The 21105-nt window shown below is 43.2% G+C and overlaps 1 protein-coding gene across 2 annotated transcripts in view; it reads right to left on the reverse strand.

Annotated features, from left to right (window-relative positions):
- Positions 1–21105, reverse strand: part of smpd3 (sphingomyelin phosphodiesterase 3) — a 75521-nt gene that overhangs the window by 14384 nt on the left and 40032 nt on the right. For both annotated transcript variants that reach the window (XM_047597053.1, XM_047597054.1), the window contains 4 exons: positions 19175–19805; positions 16359–16610; positions 14753–15707; positions 160–235 (listed from right to left, as the gene is read on the reverse strand). In XM_047597053.1, coding sequence (XP_047453009.1) covers positions 160–235; positions 14753–15707; positions 16359–16610; positions 19175–19476 — 1585 coding nt within the window. In that variant the 5' untranslated portion in view covers positions 19477–19805. The remainder of the gene's footprint in view (positions 1–159; positions 236–14752; positions 15708–16358; positions 16611–19174; positions 19806–21105) is intronic.

A 21105-nucleotide genomic window follows, 5' to 3' on the forward strand; every position in this document is an offset into this window, starting at 1 on the left:
AGTCGCCATGGGAACAGGAGGAGGAGGAGGAGGAGGAGGAAGAGGAAGGGGAGGAGGCTTTCACTTCAGACTCGCACACATTCATCCCGACTTTCAGAACGAAGCCTCAAAGAAAGAAGAAAGAAGAAGTGAATTGACGTTTTAAAAAACAGACGGTACCTTCGATGGCGTGGAGGTGCGTGCACGTGAGGTATCCCACAACCCTCTGCTCCTGATGGGAGGTGCCCACGTGGACCTGCAGGGGGGAGAGGGGGGAGGAGACGCAGAGAGACACAGTGTGAGTCGAGGAGGAGGAGGAGGATGGGGGGGGGTTCAGAGCCCATTACAGCGAATGTTTGTGGCGGCGCCAATTAGATCAAACAAGGTGAAACTTTATTGATCCCTGTGGGAAAACTGAGTCATTACAGCCGTGATTTAATTACAGCAGTTAGAGACAGCGACGTGACAGCGGAGGGCGGGAAGACAGACAGATTAGAAACAGTGGTGGCTTCTTCACCTTTAAACCCTGATGTACACCCATCAGCCATAACATTATGACCGCCGACAGCAGGAGGAGTAAAAAACGTTTGAACCATCTCTTGACTAGTCAGTATTCATTCATTCATTCATTCATTCATTCATGTGTTACTTAGACATGTAGCACCCACCCAGATCAGACCACACCCCCTCCCCAGACCACACCCCCTCCCCACCCACCCCACAGTAATGACACTCCTTGATGGCAGCAGCACAGACAAAAACGCTTCAGGAACAAATAAAAAAACAGAACAGGACAAGGTGTTGACCTGTTGCCAGGTCCCGTTAACAACTTTCAGTGTGTATATTAGTGTGTGTGTGTGTGTGTGTGTGTGTGTGTACATATCTCTGTATGTCAGACCTGGGTTTGTGAGTCATAAACACAAATGAACCAGTATTTACGTCGTGCATTCAATGCCACTGTGATGCTTTTATTTTGAAAAGCCGTGGTGTATTATTTACGTCGTGGCGCCGTCAGAACCTGCGTTCGTTAATTCTTCAGAAACGATGATTTGAGGCAGCTTCTTGCCGTCTATTAAACATTTATGGAGATTTACTGAGAAACAGAAAATTATTCATGTAGCTACACGGTTCCTCCTTGTTCCAATGAAGCTTCCAGCATTCGTTATATCCAAAACTACAGATTTTATTTTCTCTTTGACCTACATGATAAAAAATTCATAAATTTAAATAAAAATGTACAGAATATTCTTATACTTCTGATTACCAGCAGCAGCTCATGAAAATATAGAATTTACTGCTTTTTACGACGGGAGAAAATTAATATTGAGCAGAATTAAGTTCAAGTTGGTTCGTTTTTTTCACGTGGCCGCCGTAGAAATGAATTCTCCAGCCTCTGCTCTATGTACCATCTACACAAAGCTCTTCTTTGCATTTGCAGCTTTTGCAGAAGGCGTGCAGCCATTTCACCTGACGACGAGAAATACTATTTTCTGATTGGCTGACGAGTCGCTGATCCAAGAAGCAGACTGTTCCATTCTTATATCACTCGTCTCTTTCATGCACAGTTTATGCTTCTAACGTGCAGCGACTTTTATCACTTCTCAGCGTGAGAAATGTCGAGTTGTGTGTGAACTTATTGCATAAAAAAAAGGTGCAACTTTAGCCTGAAAACACTTTGTTAAAACGGTTGTTCGGTCGATTTTAAAACCAAAAAACTCTGACAACAACCTCACAGCAACATTTAAAAGGCTCCCGCCTGCAACGCTGTGTAATCAAATACCCCAGTATGGAGGTTTATTAAAAATTCACACAGATACATACAGGTATTTGATGGATACCAGCCCTAGCTCCCTGTATAAATGCTCCGAGTATAAAAGGCCACTCATGTCGGATCCGTTGCAGGAGAATAAAACCAGAATCGGTGTCATTAAAGCCTGATGTTCAGACATTTAGCGAACGCCGCCGTGCCTCAGCAGAGCCTCACAGAGCTGCAGGTATCTTCATTTTCCTGCTCAGCAATACAATAGTGCTGATCAGCGTTTGAGCAGCAGCAGTCGTGACATTTTGTGCAGCGTTATGAACGGTCTGCTCTGCTGCTCCCAGGCCCAGGAAGCCTTTCCAGAGAGGAAACGGCAGCTTTTTTATTACCGAAAAACAAGAGGCAGCGCGGAGGCAGAGGAGCTTTACACCAGTGAGAAGGAATATATCACACAAAGCGTCAATATATCAACCTGGATGTGCAGAGATGTACAGATGTACGTGGTTATTTTACATTCCTTCATTTTCCTTTCATGCATTTTTCAGCGCCTCTTCCTCCTGACCTCAATTCAGCTTCAACGACAAAACATCACTGGAGGTTTATTCAGACGCCTTCAGGAGGAGGAGGAGGAGGAGGAGGAGGAGGAGGAGGAGGTGGAGGAGGAGGTGGGTGGATGCAGACTGATGAGAACCTGCTCTCAAAGCTTCGGCCTCATCATCGCGTACGTTCACAGGGAAACTGATAAATACCTCTCCAGGAAATGAAAGCTGCTCTAAAAGCTCGGTGACGGAATAATCCTGCAAAATAAAAGCGTCACCACTTAGTCCTTTATTTACTTGTTCATTCCTGTGTTTAACGTGGGAGAGAACAGACGCTCTGCTCCACAACATTTCAGACTTTTTTTGTTTTTAGACCTCCTCATCCCTTCTCTCCTTGTTCATTTTCTTCTCCTCTTTTCCTACTTCACCCCGTCCTTCCTTCATTCATTCATTCCTTCCTTCTTCTTCTTCTTCAGCTCTATTTCCAGTAGATGTGATGCTTCTCTTCATCAGCAAAGTTCTACAGTCACTGATGTTTTGAGGTCTGATTCCTGCGTTAATCTTTAAAGATAAAAACTAGATTATAAAGGAATGAACAGTCGGATGTTGGATATACAATACACTATACTATACTATACTATACTATACTATACTATACTATACTATACTACACTATACTATACTATACTATACTATACTATACTATAATGCATGTTTAAATAAATGAATATTCATTAAGTTCTCATAATAAAGAAAGAAACCATCATTCTTGCCTCTAACGCTGAGGAGCAGACTCTCATTTAGACAAATGGAAACTGATTACCAATAATGGGATGACTGCTTTGGCTTCGTATTTATGCAGAGCAAAAAAAACAAAAAACAAAAAACAAAAACAAACAAACCCATAAAAGCGACGATAAAGCATTAGCCTAATTAGCCCGACTTCAAAATACCAGCGCTCACACTGTCCAGTAAATACACCTCACAGCAAAGGCCTCTGAAGGGTTGAGGCACTAATTCAATTACTCCTAATGGAATGAGGGTTTTTGTGGTGGTGGTGGTGGTGGGAGGAGGTGGAGGAGGGGGGAGGGAGGGGGGGATGTAGCTGGAACAGCAGAAAAGGGCTCGTCCAATTTCGTTAAATGCGCCATCAAACGGTGCATTAACTTTTCTAATAAAGCTGCAGAAGAAGAAGAAGATGAACGTCTGTGAGAGTCTTGGCAGGAAGTGCACACGTTTAATTCCTCTGCATCTTCCATTTATAAAAGTTAGATGAGGAGGCTGTTAGCTTAGCCCAGTGATTTAAACCCGCTGTCCTCATAAGTGGACGCTTTAGTCTGCCACCTGGTGGTAGCAAAGGGTCAACACATCGGTCGGGGTGAGAACATGAAGCCGGGCTGATTCATTCAAAGACGACAGAAAGGACCAAAACCTCAGCAGGTTTCATGACTGAAACGTGTTTATTTGAGCTTATTAACTTTTTCTAGTTTGATATGATTCGTTAAATTAATAAATTATATCAACAGTAACGAGCTTTAAGGCCACTAATTAGCATGTGGTTTGAGGACGTTGGGATTTCATTGTTTGTCCTGTTTTTGCTCATAAATGTTCAGGATTTCAAAAATAAAAAGTTTTATAATTTGCCACACACTGGTGGTTTTATTGTTTTATATAGCGAAATAAGCCCAGTGTCCACATATGAGCATTTATTTTTTCCAAAAACTACTTCCTGTTGAAAGTTGCTGCTTAGCCTTACCATAAAGAAATTAAAAAACTGCAGAACAAACTAGAGCTCAGGTCTCAGGAGGTTAAAGCTTTTAAACACAGACTCCACTCATTTCAGAGTTCATTTTATTTATTCTATTTATTCATTTTTAGTTATTCACTGTATTTTTACTACTGATTTCATGATGGATTATTTCTTATTATTATTTCTGTGGCTTGTTTGTGTATTTGATTGATTGACTGTGTGTGGGACGCATGTGGAAAAGCTGCAAATGAGTTGGGATAAATTAAATTCTCTGAATCTGAATCAACGCCTCCCTGTGTTTATTTATTTATTTATTTTTTTTTACTCAGCATTATATATTCACATTATTGCATAACTTAAATATCTTTATATCTGTTTCTGTTTGATGAAGCTACCGGACGCCAAATTTCCCCCCGGGGGTAAAATAAAGTCTCATTTAATATGATGCAATCTACATACACAAGAGCGTTACCAAGGCAACCAGAATCCAGACGTCCTCCAGAGACATTCAACCTTCAGCGGCAAAAAGACGGACGACAAATGAGCTGCTTCACACACGCAGAGGACTTCTTTAATATAATCTCAAAACCTTTCATTTTGTTTGGAATAAACGTAACATCTTCTTCCTGTGTTCCTGTGTTTTCTTACTTCTCTGTCTCTTATCTGCACGGTATTAATATTTCAGAGGCTTATGCATGCATCACTAGGTGTGTGTTTGTGTGTGTGTGTGTCCTGAAGCCGACAAGAGGCCTGAAGGGAGTTGCAGTTTTATGAAAGGGTGGCCTCAGTTTGTGCGTCCTCCACCTCTCTCTGCTCTGTGTGAGTAACGCTGGGTTTCTTCTGATGGAAAAAAAAAGACTCAGAATTCAGGACGTAAGATGATAAAACTTCCCGAGACGTCCACTCATCGCAGCGCACCGAGACAGAACGGAGCGGAACCGAATCGAGGCAGATTTCACAGTGGAGCCCAAAGCGAACCGGGCGAGTCTGATTATGAAACATCTGAGCCCTCTGTAACTAATTAGCTCAACTTTTACCGCGAGACGAGGAGCGAGCCGACGCTTCACCTTATATTACTCGCATGAGTCTGATCGCTTCACTCGAAAAAAAAAAAACAAACGAGCGGCCGGATGTTTGGTGACGGCAGACGGAGAGCAGCCGGGTGTTAGATGGGATGAGGTTTTTCTGCGTCGACTCTTTTCCAGATGAACGAAAACCAAACGGTCTTTTCGGTGTTGTGTGGTCAAAGGGTGGTTTGCTGCTGCTGCTGCTGTAAATTCAATGAAGATGTGTTCGGTGTCTGGAAAGAACTTTCAGACTTAACTGAAACATACTAACAGAACATCTAAAGCAGAGGTGTCAAACTGATTTTAGTTCAGGGGCCACACTCCAGCCAAACCTCAAGAAAATAAACAAGTACCTGGTCCAAGCTAAGGCTAGAATGGGCTAAAGACATAGCGATAGCTAGCTAGTTAACACCGAGCTAGCAAGACGCTAATATATACAAAACTGTATCAAAGTGTCAAAGTTACGGTTACTGTTGGAGAATATTAGTAATATTAGCGCCTAGCTAACTTTAGTTAACTTAATGTTAGCTAACTAGCCTTAGCTAGCTAACATTAGCTGGTGTGTTGGGTCTCAGTGCTGGAAACTCTCACTAATGTTGCGTTTTGTCAGTTTACAGCCAAAGGAACAAGAAATAAAAATTTTAAGCTTATTCTTTATTACATCATCATTATTTACTTTTAATTCAGTATTTGGAGGTATATTAAAATACAACAACTTCTATCATAGTACAAATATGACTGTCTTTGTTCTGCTACTAACTGAAGGGTAAAGAAATTAAAACTTTCTTCAATCACTTTTTACAGATAATCTTGTACTTTTATCTTTTGGTTCAAAAATTGCTTAAACTTAAGTTTCACGTAAACTATGTGCAAAGAATCACTCTAACTTGTGACAAATAGGACATTTAAGACAAGAGTTCATCACTAATACAAAAGTCAGGTTCCATGGAAATCTCTAGTATGTACTGGGTTTAATTCTTAAGCCTAAAAGCCTTAAAAAACTTGTTCAAAATCTAAATCTAGGTCTTGAGAGAAAATCAGGACATAAAAAAACATTTTTGGAAGCTGTAAAAACAAATCATCTCAGGAAAACGTGTCCAAAGACAAGTCAAGTGCTTAGGCAAGTCCAAAACTCAGCAATCAAGTAGGCCCGCGAAAAGCCTCAAGACAAAAAAAAAATTATTGGTACTGTAACCTTATCTCAAAAAAGTCCAGTCCAAACCAGTCTTGGAGACTTAAAACCAGCTAAGAAAGATTAGACTCAGGAAGCCACCAAGGACATGTACAAAGACTGGGTTAGATCTATTGACACTGTCAAAAAAGCACTGACAGTCTAGATTATCTGAAAAATAACATCAACCCATCAAGGACATGTCAAAGACCGATAGACAGACAAGCGAGCTGATATGAAACACCATCCGGACGAGTCAAGACTAATAACTTTACCACTGAAATGATCTAATAGTTTTTTATAAATGGCTGTTGATTAGGACCAAGTTAAATCCCTCCAGCTCCAGACGGGAATCAGTAACTGTGGATAAATGGAGCTAAACCTGGACAGTTGCTTCAGGTTCTTTTTGTTCTTTAGAGACATTGATTTCCATTCGGTCCCATCCACAGTTTGTCCTTTATTTTGAATCCTAATCCGTAGTAATGCGTCCACACGGCGCGTTTAAACTCATACACGACTCTTAAAGCATGCACTTAGTAGTTTGAAATAATTATAAGAGGGGATAAATGTTGAGACTGAAAAGCTTTAATTACGGAGTCAGTGTCGTCTCTCTCTTTCTCTCTCTCTCTCAGGGAAACATTTTTTAATTAATATTCAGTCTCTAGTGCGTCACTTCTCCACCAGAGACACATCAGATTTATGCTGCTGCTGCTCTCCAGGTGAAGACATCCACCAGGGAAATTATGAGAAACAGCCTCCAGTTACATTCAATGTCTGAATTCAGACAATAGAAGAATTTGAAGGGATTTTAATGGAAGTAAACTACTTCTACGTAAAGTACTACTACGAATACTGCTACTGCTACTGGGAACACTGGGGCTAGACTCTAGAAGTAGTAGTAGTAGTAGCAGCAGTAGTAGTAGTAATAGTAGTAGTAGTAGTAGATTTTTTGATTTTTAAAGACTTTATTTACAAAGTTAAAACCAAAACCCATTCATTCCCAGACAGTCTATATTGTTTAGTCTTATAGTATTTGTAGTTCTCCATTCGTGTAGCCTGTGGAAGCTAAACTCAAGTCTGATTCTGGCTCTAACGTTGTATTTCCATACGATCACAGTGTCTAGATGTGTTTCGTAGCTGGAGAACACGAAGAAGAAGAAGCAGAATCACATGATTAAACATGTCTGTCATGTGTGGGAGAACAGAAGTCAAGGGATATATATAATATATAATTTATATAATATATAATGTAGCCATGAATTCTTCCACAAACAGATGATGTCAGAAAAAAATAAAACGCACAAAAAAACAAAAACATCACTAAACAGAAAAAAACACACATAAGGATTCTCCGCTTTAACAATGACTGAGCATCTTGTTTGTGTTTGAAATCAAAGTAAAGTCAGAACATCTGGTGGAAGACGGTGTGAACATCAGGTACATCAAATAAACTGCATCTAACGAGATGCGAGCCAGCTGGCGACGAGGCGAGAAGGAGAGTGTCGAGCGGTAATGAAAGAGAGCGGAGGAGAGGCTTCCCGACGAGACGCAGGACTGGAAATCTGCCAGGACGTCTGAGGACGGGCGGCAGGAACATGAAAGTCTACAGCTGGAAGGGTTAGCGAGAGCCACAGGTGTCTGGGAATAATGACATATGTCTCTGAAAGGCCACCTCAGCTGGCTTTTAACGGCATCTAAAATGTTCATTCAGTAATTCACACTGGACGTGAAAACATTTCTCCAGAGTGAAGCCGTAAACTGGAGAGTAAACTGACCAACATCTTCTTGTTCATGGTACAGCCTCCAGTGAAGACTTTGTTCAGATCGTGAGGATCTTTAACTGTTGTGAGATGTTGGTGGTTTCCTCTCATCAGCTGATGCTACAACATTTCTACTGGATGAAGGTCAGGACTTTGACTTGTTCCTAAACATTCATCTGGTTCTTCTGGAGAACCACTGGTGTTCTTGGGCTCCTTGTCTTCCTCCACGACCCAGTTTCTCTTCACATTCAGCTCATGGACTCATGTCCTGACATTTTCTTTCAGAGTTCACTGGTAGAATTCACAGTTCATTGGTCCATCAATGATGAGCAGATGCAGCAGAACAGGCCCAAACCAGGACATTAGCGCCCCCATGTTTCATGGAGGGATGAGGTTCTGATGCTGGAATGCAGTGTTGGTTCATCTCCAAACATGACGATGCCCAAACATTTAAACCAAACTATTCTACTCTGGTCTCATCTGTCCACTAAACATTGTCCCATATGTTCTTTGTGGACAGAGAGCAGTGTCTTTGGTTGTTGAGTGGATTCATCAACATGAACATCAGCCAATGTGAGAGAGGCCTTTAGCTGCTTAGAAGTTCCCCTGGGTTCCTCTCCCACTATGATGGAGTGATGTTTGTTGGTGGACCACTCCTGTGGAGGGGAACAGTCGTCTTCAATTGGATCATATGTGGCTTCCAGAATCTTTAGAGATGGTTTTGAGACCATTTCCAGCCAACAACTCTTTTGATAGAGGCCTTTAGTTGTTTTAGAAGTTACCCAGCTCGTATCTATCGTAGATAAATGTGATAAGGAGATGATGGTGGACTTCCAGAGTTCCAGACTAATGTTACTCTTCCACCCATCACCACATAAATTCCCACCCAAGTGATTTGATTGGCCCAGTTCCCAACAAAGAGACTCAAGATAATTTTTGCCATAAAAACTTAATAGGTTGGGTAATGTGGTCTGGCCTCCAGGAACAATGTCCATCACTCTGCATCAACGGAGCAACCATTTACCGTTTTTACCAGTAAATAAAAAACTTGCTCTTGCTATTTTCTTCTTTATTATTTGTTGACATCTTGTTTCTTTGTTTATTTATTTATTTGCCAATGAACAAACATACAGTAATGTAAACATGCCAGATTATTATAGAGATGCTAATTTCCATCCGTAGTCCCTTAACATAATAATGCAATGAATGCATGCGGTCTGCATTTTGTCTTTTGGCTGAAGGAGAAGTGTTTGGTTTAACATCGTTTGGTTTCCTCCACCGTTAGCTGGCAGCGTTAGCAGCTTTTATTGAGACATGCACCTGCCAGCTGGCTGGCGGCCAGCCTGTCACCGAGACCTGGAGTGACCTCGTGCAGCTCGGTGGTGCTGAGAGGGGGGATGTAAAAAGGCCGCTAGTAGAGCTGCAGCGACAGTCAGCAGGCAGCGAGGGCTAACAGGACGAGTCTGTCAGCGTGCAAGCTGTGACCGGGTGTGTCTTTATTATTAGATCTGGAAGGTGTAAGAGCATGCACACAACACAAATGCACGCTCGTTTGCACATCCAGGTACCCGTCGGCGTGGCCGTTAAGCCAGCCGAGCGGGGGGAACTGGATCGGATCCAGACTCCCATCCCGATGGTCTCTGGAGTGCGTCGCTGATTAATGAACTCGCATATCCCTACACAACACAACTGTTGCTTCAGAAGCTTCGCGCTCGCTGCTGCTTTTACTGCAGTTAAGAAGAAGTACCAGTACCCACTGTAGAAATCCTATCACTCTGCATGGAGCCTACATTAGTAGATTAGCAGCCATGTCAGAAACCAACCCTTCCTCCTGCACTGCTGTCTGCGCATTAAGTCTGGACAACCTGTCAAGTCATGTCTCGATGTGCTCTGTCTTGCTGCTGAAAGCTCCTAATGGACCCCATGACTGAGTACTTAGAGTAGATAGTGGAAGGAAACACAGCAGGATGCTCCTCTCCACATTAGCGGGTGGAGATTGAACAGCTCTCTATAACTAATGGAACATAATGTACAGCCACTACTCCTATAACACACATGAATAAATACAGAACCAAACCAACATCGATGACCTGTCAGCGACAAAGGCCGACTGTGACTACGGACACAAAGACTACAATCAACAACCAGCTGGTATATGCTCTACACCTGAGAGGAATTAACTCTTCATACCAGTAGGTGGCAGTAGTCTCTGTGCTTGATTCAAAAGGGGAAACAGCGAGAACTACTATTAGCTGGGAGGCTAGGTAGCTAGGGATAGCTACTATTACCTAAGAGGCTAGGAAGCCAAGGAGTGAAGGAGTGCTACTATTAGCTGGGAGGCTAGGTAGCTTGGGAGTCTATTAGTGGAGAGACTAGGAAGCTAGGGAGTGTTACTATTACTTAAGAGGCTTGGAAGATAGGCATAACTTCTATTAGCTGGGAGGCTAGGTAGCTAGGGATAGCTACTATTACCTAAGAGGCTAGGAAGCCAAGGAGTGAAGGAGTGCTACTATTGGCTGGAAGGCTAGGTAGCTAAAAAGAGCTACTATTAGCGGAGAGACTAGGAAGTTAGGAAGAGCTACTATTACCTAAGAGGCTAGGAAGATAGGCATAACTTCTATTAGCTGGGAGGCTGGCTAGCTAGCTAGGAACAGCTACCATTAGCGGGGAGACTGAAAGTTAGGAAGAGCTACTATTACCGAAGAGGCTAGGAAACTAGAAATAACTTCTATTAGGTGAGGGCTAGGGCGCTTGGAAGAGCTAGTCGTAGCTGAGATTCTATGAACCTGGGAAGAGCTATTACTAACTAAGAGGCTAGGAAGCTAAGCATAACTTCTATTAGCTGGGAGGCTAGCTAGCTAAGGAGAGCTACTGTTACCTAAGAGGCTAGGAAGCTAGGAATAACTTGTATTGGCCAGGAGCCTAGGTAGCTAGGAAAGACTACTATTAGCTGAGAGACTAGGAAGCCAAGGAGTGCTACTGTTAGTTGGGAGGCTAGGTAGCTAGTAAGAGCTACTATTAACAAAGAGGCTATGAAACTAGGAATAAATTCTAATAGCTGGGAGGCTAGGTAGTTAGGAACAGCTACCATTACCGAAGAGACTAGGAATAACATCTATTAGCTGGGAGGCTAGGTAACTAATAACAGCAGCTAATAGCTGGGAGGCTAGGAAGCCAAGGAGTGCTACACCGATGACCTGTCAGCGACAAAGGCCGACTGTGACTACGGACACAAAGACTACAATCAACAACCAGCTGGTATATGCTCTACACCTGAGAGGAATTAACTCTTCATACCAGTAGGTGGCAGTAGTCTCTGTGCTTGATTCAAAAGGGGAAACAGCGAGAACTACTATTAGCTGGGAGGCTAGGTAGCTTGGGAGTCTATTAGTGGAGAGACTAGGAAGCTAGGGAGTGTTACTATTACCTAAGAGGCTAGGAAGATAGGCATAACTTCTATTAGCTGGGAGACTAGGTAGCTAGGGATAGCTACTATTACCTAAGAGGCTAGGAAGCCAAGGAGTGAAGGAGTGCTACTATTAGCTGGGAGGCTAGGTAGCTTGGGAGTCTATTAGTGGAGAGACTAGGAAGCTAGGGAGTGTTACTATTACCTAAGAGGCTAGGAAGATAGGCATAACTTCTATTAGCTGGGAGGCTAGGTAGCTAGGGATAGCTACTATTACCTAAGAGGCTAGGAAGCCAAGGAGTGAAGGAGTGCTACTATTAGCTGGAAGGCTAGGTAGCTAAAAAGAGCTACTATTAGCGGAGAGACTAGGAAGTTAGGAAGAGCTACTATTACCTAAGAGGCTAGGAAGATAGGCATAACTTCTATTAGCTGGGAGGCTGGCTAGCTAGCTAGGAACAGCTACCATTAGCGGGGAGACTGAAAGTTAGGAAGAGCTACTATTACCGAAGAGGCTAGGAAACTAGAAATAACTTCTATTAGGTGAGGGCTAGGGCGCTTGGAAGAGCTAGTCGTAGCTGAGATTCTATGAACCTGGGAAGAGCTATTACTAACTAAGAGGCTAGGAAGCTAAGCATAACTTCTATTAGCTGGGAGGCTAGCTAGCTAAGGAGAGCTACTGTTACCTAAGAGGCTAGGAAGCTAGGAATAACTTGTATTGGCCAGGAGCCTAGGTAGCTAGGAAGGACTACTATTAGCTGAGAGACTAGGAAGCCAAGGAGTGCTACTGTTAGTTGGGAGGCTAGGTAGCTAGTAAGAGCTACTATTAACAAAGAGGCTATGAAACTAGGAATAAATTCTAATAGCTGGGAGGCTAGGTAGTTAGGAACAGCTACCATTACCGAAGAGACTAGGAATAACATCTATTAGCTGGGAGGCTAGGTAGCTAATAACAGCAGCTAATAGCTGGGAGGCTAGGAAGCCAAGGAGTGCTACTATTAGCTGGGAGGCTTGGTAGCTAGGAAGAGCTACCATTAGCGGAGAGACTAGAAAGTTCGGAAGAGCTACCATTACCTAAGAGGCTAGGATTAACATCTATTACCTGGGAGGCTAGGTAGCTAGAAAGTGCTACTATTAGCTGGGAGGCTAGGAAGCTAATAACAGCAGCTAATAGCTGGGAGGCTAGGAAGCTAATAACAGCAGCTAATAGCTGGGAGGCCAGGGCCTGAGCTGCGCCTCACCGACAGTTTGAATGAATGACCCATGAATTATCAAAACACGACGCTTTGCTACTTGCGTTACATGCGGTAGCTTTGGCTAAACCTAAAAAAAATCTGATGTGACAACTCTTTAAACAAAATGGTTGGACTTGGCACATCCTCTGTAATTAACAAACTAAGCTCCTCACAAAAAGCCAAAGACCTTGAGAGCACACGACGACATATTTTTTCGCTTTCTCTCGCCACAGAGGCAGATTTGGAAAAGGATGTTCTCTCTAATTACTGCGGCTCGAGCTTTCACCACAATGACTGACGCATTATGTGTGAATGGACGTGGGTGTAAAACCAAGTACCGCAATTCTCCATCACAGCGATATTGTCTCGACAGTGCAGCGTTGCAGGGTTGGCGTGGGTCATAAAAACAGAACGGACAGATTCTAACGTAGAGTTCTTCCCTTTGGTTCTGCCTTTAAACTACCCAGGGCTGTAATTAAAGCCGTGAGCTGACAGGTGGTTGTGGCTCCGTCTCTCTCCGGTCCTTCTTCACACTTTCTTTCACAAATGTGTAAGAGGTTAGTTTAATATAAATAGATTCAATGCGCAGATTCAATCACTGCCTTATTGCCAAAGTCTCACGGCAGCGTTGGATATTTGCTCTCGGTTTAAAACGGCGCCATGCAGCGATCGCAGCATAGACACGTTTTGTGCTGCAGGAAATAATATAACAAAGCCTCTCAGTGACATTCGCTTCTAATTGAGCTCAGTCCAAAATGGAAAAAAGAAACTTTTCTCTCTCTTACATCCACAAAGTGAATAAAAAGACAGAAATCATTCGTCCTTGCTGTGTCAAAGCCTCCAAGATGTAGCACGGTGTAAATTTCAGTTATTAGTCAGGACTTTCTCTGCAAGAGGTTCTGTCTCTGACCTTCCAGAGAAAAAGCAATTTTGAAATAAGTTTTGTGAAGGCGCGGCGAAATGATGAAAAGGTCAAATGTTTTTTGGCAGCAAAATGACATTTGTTTTGTTTTTCTCATGTAAAAATGTTGCACAACAGATGGTTAGCTTAGCATTAAGACAGAGACAGCTAGCTTAGCATTTCATAGGTTCTCTAAAGGTCACTCATTAACAGATTTTCTCTCTATGCAACAGTAATATATGTAATTTACGCTGATCTGCCACAACATTATGACCATTGTCAGGAGACGTAAATAACATTAAAACCATCTTGTAACCCTTCAGTGTTCTGCTGGGAAACTTTTGGACCTGGAATTTATTTGTGTGGATGTTACTTAGACATGTAGCCCCCACTTATACCAGACCAGACACCCCCACCCCATAGCAATGACATTCCTTGACGGCGCTTTAGGAACAACTAAAAAAAAAACATGAAGAACATCACAAGGTGTTGACCTGGCCTCCAAAGTTACTGGATCCCAAACTGATCAAGTATCTGTGGGATGATCCACAGAGGCCCCTCCCCTCAAAGACCCCCCCACTAACAACATTCAACACGCTCAGAAGATCCATGTCCATTCTCTGATGAGTCACAACTGTGTTGGAGACACAATGGAAACCTACAAGGTGGTCATGATGTTATGTTTGATTGATATGTAAGTGTCTGACTATTTATTTATTCAGTACTAGTGTAGTTCTCTAAACTTATTGGAGGGAGAGCAGGGATATGTGCATGTCCATAACTAGGGATGTCTTGATCGAGTTGTCCTGATCTGATCTTAAACGTCACAGAGTTCCTCTCCTGTAGATTCCTAAAGTCTTCTGTCGACTGGATTCAGTCCGATAAATCTTTCCTTGAATCAAAGTTAACGTAATGTGGAGAGAGGAGCTTTGTACCTTGTGTTCTCTTCTCCAGAAATGTTCTGGTCCTCCTCTGGTGTTTAATTTATTTATTTTTTCTGATGTATCACGTTGGGGACAGGATTTTGGTTCATGTCAAACCTAAAGTACATAACATCAAAAGATCTGACTCGGCTGAAGCCCGATATCGATTCCAATCCAGTCATTTTAAAAATACCTGAAACGAATTTGATACTGATCTGGAAAACCAACCAACAGCATTAGAGCAAATATAAGTAAAGCCTCTGACCTTGGCGAACAGCGCCCCCTTGGCCGCCAGAGCGTCCTCCCCTCTTCCGTTGGGGTAGCACTCGTACCGTGCGTCCAGAATCGGGTAGCGGCTGGCCAGCATCAGGCCGCTGTTCAGGAATTTGAACCTGGAGCAGCAGCCTTTCCAGCCGTACCGCCCAACGTCGCTCAGCACGTAGGGGAAGTAGCGATGCAGCTGCCGCCGCAGTCTGGTCGTCGACCCGTGGTCGAATACTTCCTGTAACGCCAGGAAATCCAAGTTGGCGGGGAAGAAGGCGGAGATCTCGTGGTCGAACGTCTCGTCTCCGTGGCGGCGTTTTCGTCCGGGGCGCTTGAAGATTGAGGTGCGCGGGACGTGCGACAGAGTGTTGTTGGAGGAAATCCCGATGCCGCCGCCGCCGTCGCCGCCGTGATAGCGAGCGAGGGACTCCCGGGAGGCGGTCATGCTGCCGTTGTCCCCCCCTGCCTGGTCTCGATGGTTCCCCGTCTCGGCCTCCTCCTCTTCCGGCTCCGGGGCGCTGATACTGATTTGGACCCCTGAGGTGTGCAGAGGGCAGTCTGTGGAGGGTTTAGGCTGGGTACCTTCCCCATGCATGGGGCAGTCATGGTGGCCGGGGCCACTCTGAGCCACTGTGGAATGCATGGGGCAGCCTGGAGCCTCCCCTGAGGTGTGGACGGGACAGTCCGAGCTGCTGTTGCTGCCCGCCGAGTGGAGGGGGCAGTCGGCTGTGGTGTCGGCTCCGTCGTGGTGAAGAGGGCATTCGGCGGAGCCCTGGTCTCCTGCAACCGGGTGAACAGGGCAGTCGGTGGCACCTGAGGGGTGAATCGGGCACTCGGTGAGGGGTTCGGTTTCAGCGTCGGCCGGGCCGTTGTTGGTGGTGTGTGTTTGGTCTGGACGCTGGTCCAGAGAGGAGGTACGGCGGAAACCTGTGGCGAGGCTGCTGAAGGACGCCGCACTGCATTCCACAGAATGGAACCAAGAGAAGGAAAGATTTGGTTTAAAAAAATGAACAAGCTACAAAAAAGCAGCAACAGCATCAGTTTGAATCATCACTGTGTTTACATGCACAGTTTAATGGAGCTACGCTCAAAATTCGACCTTCTGAATGTGGTCCTTGTCTGACAGTAACATGTCCTCCTCCCCACTAGGTGGCGATATGTGTCCTTTCAGTAGGTTAATACGGCCCCCTTTCCAGTTGACCTATTACATCGTATAATACCGGTAAACAACTGGAGCCGTTCATGTGTCAGACCGACATTTCAAACAACAACCAGATGGAGAATAGTTCAGGTGTTTAATGTCGTACATAATGTGTGGTGCAGATAAGATGGCGCTATCCCTCAGGTGGTTCCTTTTCTTCTTCTGTGACTGGCTTTCTTTGATGTGGTTGTGGAGGATGCACAAACGCGTTGTCTAGTTAAACTTCGATTAAGGCGTATGCATACCAAGGAAAATCGATTTCCAGTCACATTATCTGTGTTTACATGAACTTAAGTTGTCCAGTTATAGTCAGATTAAAGCAGTAATTTGTTTTTAATCACATGCATATAAACGTACTGACTTCAGCGCAGAAGCCTAAATTAGCTCGGGAGTAAACTCCGCTCACCTGATGGAAGTGTTGGTGGGTGAGTCGATGTAGATTTTAATCTGAGGACGACTAGCACCGTTGCGGATCCTCTTGCCCACCTCCCGGGCTCTCCTGTGGGTGTCCGAGAGGTTGTTGAACCTGGCCAGGGAGTCGGGCAGCAGGCAAACGTTGGCACTGCAGAAACAGAAGCTTCTTCCCTGCGGCCTCCATTCTCCGAGGCCAGCGCCGCCCGGTCCAGCCTGGCCCTGCTCGGCCTGGTGCTTATCTGGTCTGGTACACGGGAAGAAAGAAAACAAGTAAATATCAAACGGTGCCGTAGAGATTTTGGGGGGAAACATGTTTGTGGCTTCTTGAATGACACCAGTCTTGTTGTTATGTTAAACATAAAACCAGCAGCCAGTTAGCTTAGCATTTAGCCTGGTGACATGGCACCTGGATTTCATGATGGTGCATGCGACTGGACAGTCCTCCAACCAGTCAGAGTCATTTTGTTGCAAACTAATCCACAAACAATCTGACTCGAGAACAAAAGACTCGAGACCAAACATCCTAAGGGGGACGTTGGTCTGACTTCCAGGCTGCAACACTTCACTACATATCCAGCAACAAATGGTGAACAGACAAAATTAGCAACCAGACAAAGTCCTCTTCTTCCCAGGTTGATGCAAATGGACCCAACCATGCACCATGTTTGATATCAGCTGTTACTGTTGGAGGATTTTAAATAAATGTGTCTTTGAAGTCTTCAAATTATTATTCCCTTACAGCTGATTGATAATTAAGCAGATTAATTGGTAGCAGAGCCTACAGTTGGCGCACTGGCCTTGTAAAACCAGGGGTTATGAGTTCAAAACATCATTAACAAGAGGAGCTCCCGTCTGTTTGTAATACTAATATTATAATAAAGGTGGAGCCCGTAACACTGCCCTGTTATTACTCTGAGAATAATTACTAGAAACAGATAAAGAACTACTACATTTTACATTGAATGCTGCTCAGTCACTGATCCACAGCCAATAGAGCCAAACACTGGATTTCCAAGTTTGTGGTTGCGGTGGGCTGCCACTCGGGTGGGCGTTTTGGATAAAGAAACACCCGCTGAGACGAGAGTGAGCCTGGCAGCTGGAAGCCAGACGAGTGAGAGAACTATTTACAGAAGATAATGACTCCATTTTCTGCTTCTTGAAATCTCAAAAAGCTTGAGAACAACTGGCTCGGCAGAAATAAAACGAAGCGTGACTCTGCAGCTGCTTGGCCTATTTTTCATCTCGGTCTGATTCAGAAATGATTTTTCTTTTTGTTTAGGAATAAACTGCCAATCAGTTACCTGCTTTCAGCCCGGGGGGAATGAAGACGTTATTTCAAAACGTGGGATGTAGGTTCATTCTGACATTTCAAGGGGTTATTGTTCCCGTGAGATTGTATATGTCAGACGAATTTTGTTTTTTTCTGGCATTTTCAAACTGAATTTTTCACCCACAAAGTGGACGTCAACACACTCGTCATCAACCTTTTCTCCAAGAAATAATATTTTAACATCGTAGTGACTGCAGCACAAATACATGCCATACCCCTAACTACCTTTTCTTTACCTTCAAACCTACATGTTCATACTACATGAACTTAAATAGATGTCTGCATAAAAAATAACTCAAACTTCAGCTGATTTCAACCCAAGTCCTAGTATTTATTCATTAAGGAAAATGAGTCAATATTACGTATCAGAGAGGAGCGTCTCTTAGAGTGCAAGTTCATTTCAAGATCAAGTTCAAAGACTGTGGTTTAGTTTCTATGAATCAGGGATTTGTCTCATGTTTGTGTTGAAGTGTGTGATGACAACGGACAAAGGAGCTTTGTGAGGAGCTCAGAAAAAGAGTTGTTGTTGCTCATCAGGCTGGAAAAGGTTCCACAACCATCTCTAAAGAGTCTGGAAGCCTGATGTTGTGGATAATTTCTTAAGGTTCCAAACGGATCAAATAGAGGTTTGTAAAAGTAAAATAGTATCTGGTGTTTTTTTTAATCTCCTGAGACCCGCCGTCCTCATATGGGGACATTATGTTTCATCTTCTTACTCTGCTTCATTTAGACCTGTTGTCCTCATAAGGAGACACTTTTGTCTTGTTTATTTAGGCTCATTAACTTTTCTAGTTTGTTTCTAGAAACACATTGAAATTTAACAAATTCACAAGTACTCATTTGAGGACGTTGGGATTTCATCGTTTCCAATTCTCATTTACACACAGGTGACTTCAGTTTTAAAATTTGAATCCCTGTGTTCACCTAATATTTTTCAAGTTCAAAGATGATTTTTTTTATTGTTATAAATATATATACTAATAATATCCTAATATATTAAGATAATATATCATTATCTTAACCTCCTGAGACCCTCTGTCCTCATATGGTCGAGGTTCAGTTAAATTTAATTTTTGTTGCACTTTCTTCGGCTTCATTTGAACTTTTTTTTAAACACTAGTTTTTCATTCTGCAGTCGATCGCGTGTGAAAAAGTCCAAGAATGTGAAAAACCTCATCAAATTTCACCTGTTTATTTATCTGACTTAACGTTTCTAGTTTCATCTATCAATAGTATAACTAGAACTTATAAGCTATAACTTCTCTAATCAGCAAATACTCGTTTGAGGACTTCATTATTTTAGATTCTGTCTTTGCACGACTATGTTCAGTTTTATATTTTGTTACATATCAGGTGTCAGGAGGTTAAAGCTGATACTTTTATTCTCCGTCTATGATATGAACCTCTGTTTCCGTGCAGCCTCTAGCAGAGGACGCTAACGTGCTTTTTCGCCGTTATTCCTCTGGGCCGTCACTCACCTGCGGTAGGTGTACAGGTAGGGCTGGCGGACGGCCTGCAGCGGCGCCCAGATGACGAAGCCCAGCAGGGCGAAGGGCAGCGAGGCGAGGAGGAGCAGCAGGTACAGCGGCGCGGAGATCAGGACGCACAGCGTGAGGAAGGAGCAGGGGTCCTGGGAGCGCTGGCGCTTCTCCAGGGAGGTGGCCACGCAGGAGGCCAGGAGCCGGTCCAGGAGCCAGTAACAGGGGAACACCAGGCTCCACGACAGGCCGTCCAGGAAGTGCATGCAGGCACTGGAGTACGGGGTGGTGTGGAGGACCATCTCTTTCCTTCTTCGTCGCTTCCTCTCGGGTCTCTCTCTGTCAACACCCACATGCACTCTTCAAAGAGGCGAGCACAGATCTGTCCCACAGACGGCGGTAAAGACGAAAAACTCGAATGTAGACCCGCGCCCCCCTTTTCATCGGAGGAAGCTCTACTACATGGTTTGGGTGGTTTATTTATGTGTTCTTCTTCGAGGCGACGGAGGGAATCTTTTCTTCTGCCGCTCCTTCAGAGGAAGGAGGCTGCCATGATGAATCTATGACCACGACCACGTCCTGAGTCCAGAGAGGGGACGTCCGTCCAACTTCAGCATCGTATCCTCGAGACCTGGAGAGACGGAGCAGATTTTTATTATTTATTCCACACATGAAAGTGGACAACACAGTTTATAAATCAACACCTTCATGTTTGGAAAGAAGCAGCAAAAATGTTTCTTATATTTGTATCTGTCCTCTACTTGGACAATTTTCAGTCTCCTACTACAACAACAAACACAACAAAATTTAAAAAATAACTATATATATACAAGTACAAATCTATTATTATTATTATTATTATTTTTTTTTTTTAAATCGATGAATATGTGTGCAGCCTTTTAAATCCTGTAGTTGTAGTAAAATTCATATTTTTACACCAGAATACACATAAAGCAGCAACTTAAAATCAAATCTATAATTTTCATCTTCTGAACACAAACAGCTTTTTCTGGTAAAACTGTGATTTTGGCTTTGAACATAATTAATAATGTCTGAAGTTCTATTGTCTCTGGAAGTTTTAATAACCCTGATGTAATAAAAGTAACTTTATGGAGAATCCAGATGCTCTTTATAGACAGATATAGAGGTAAGTGAGAAGGGAAAGGATGTTCGTCCATAGGCTTTAGTGATTTGATTAAACTCTCGTCCAAAAGAAGAGAAATAAAATCCATTTAATAATAATAATCCATCTTTATTTTCTTGTTTTCATCATTTCCTAAATGTACAAAACTTGCAAAAAAAAAATCCACCGACAACCAAATATGACAGCAAAAAGCATAACTAAGTTATCAAAAATAATGAAAAGAGACTTTTGTCTAATTTGTAAAAAAATCTGATTTATCCAAGGGGGTGTGGCCTAAAGCGAGAGGGTTGTGGAGCGGAATTAATTTATGAAAAATCACGTTCACATGAATAATCTGACACAAGTGATTCGTGTTTTGATAAACGAGGAAAGAAACGTCTGAGAAAGGATCATTTCTGTAACATTTTTATTGACACGCGCCCTCAACGCTGCATCTTTGCAAACAGTTTTTTTACGATTGCTCGTAATTTTTGTACCAAAATCAAAATCAAAAAGGAAAAGTGGAGCAGCAGGAAAGCAACATAAATAGTTTTTATTTTACAGAAGAGGATTTTATCACCACAAGGAGAAACAAAAGGGAAGAGAGGATTTTTTTTTTCACAACAGAAAGGATGCACCCAGCAGCTTTAAATAATTAACGTCCCTGTTTAAATAGGAAATGGGCTGCGGGAGTAGTTTCTAAAAGCACTCGTATTAAAGGACGAGCAATCAATATGACACCAGCCGCTAATGACGGAGGAACGGTTCTTCCTTCCCACAGCAGCTTGACCGGAGAGTTTCCTCCTCT

This window comes from Mugil cephalus, chromosome 10 (genome assembly GCF_022458985.1).
Source record: "Mugil cephalus isolate CIBA_MC_2020 chromosome 10, CIBA_Mcephalus_1.1, whole genome shotgun sequence".
NCBI classification, from domain to species: Eukaryota; Metazoa; Chordata; class Actinopteri; order Mugiliformes; family Mugilidae; genus Mugil; species Mugil cephalus.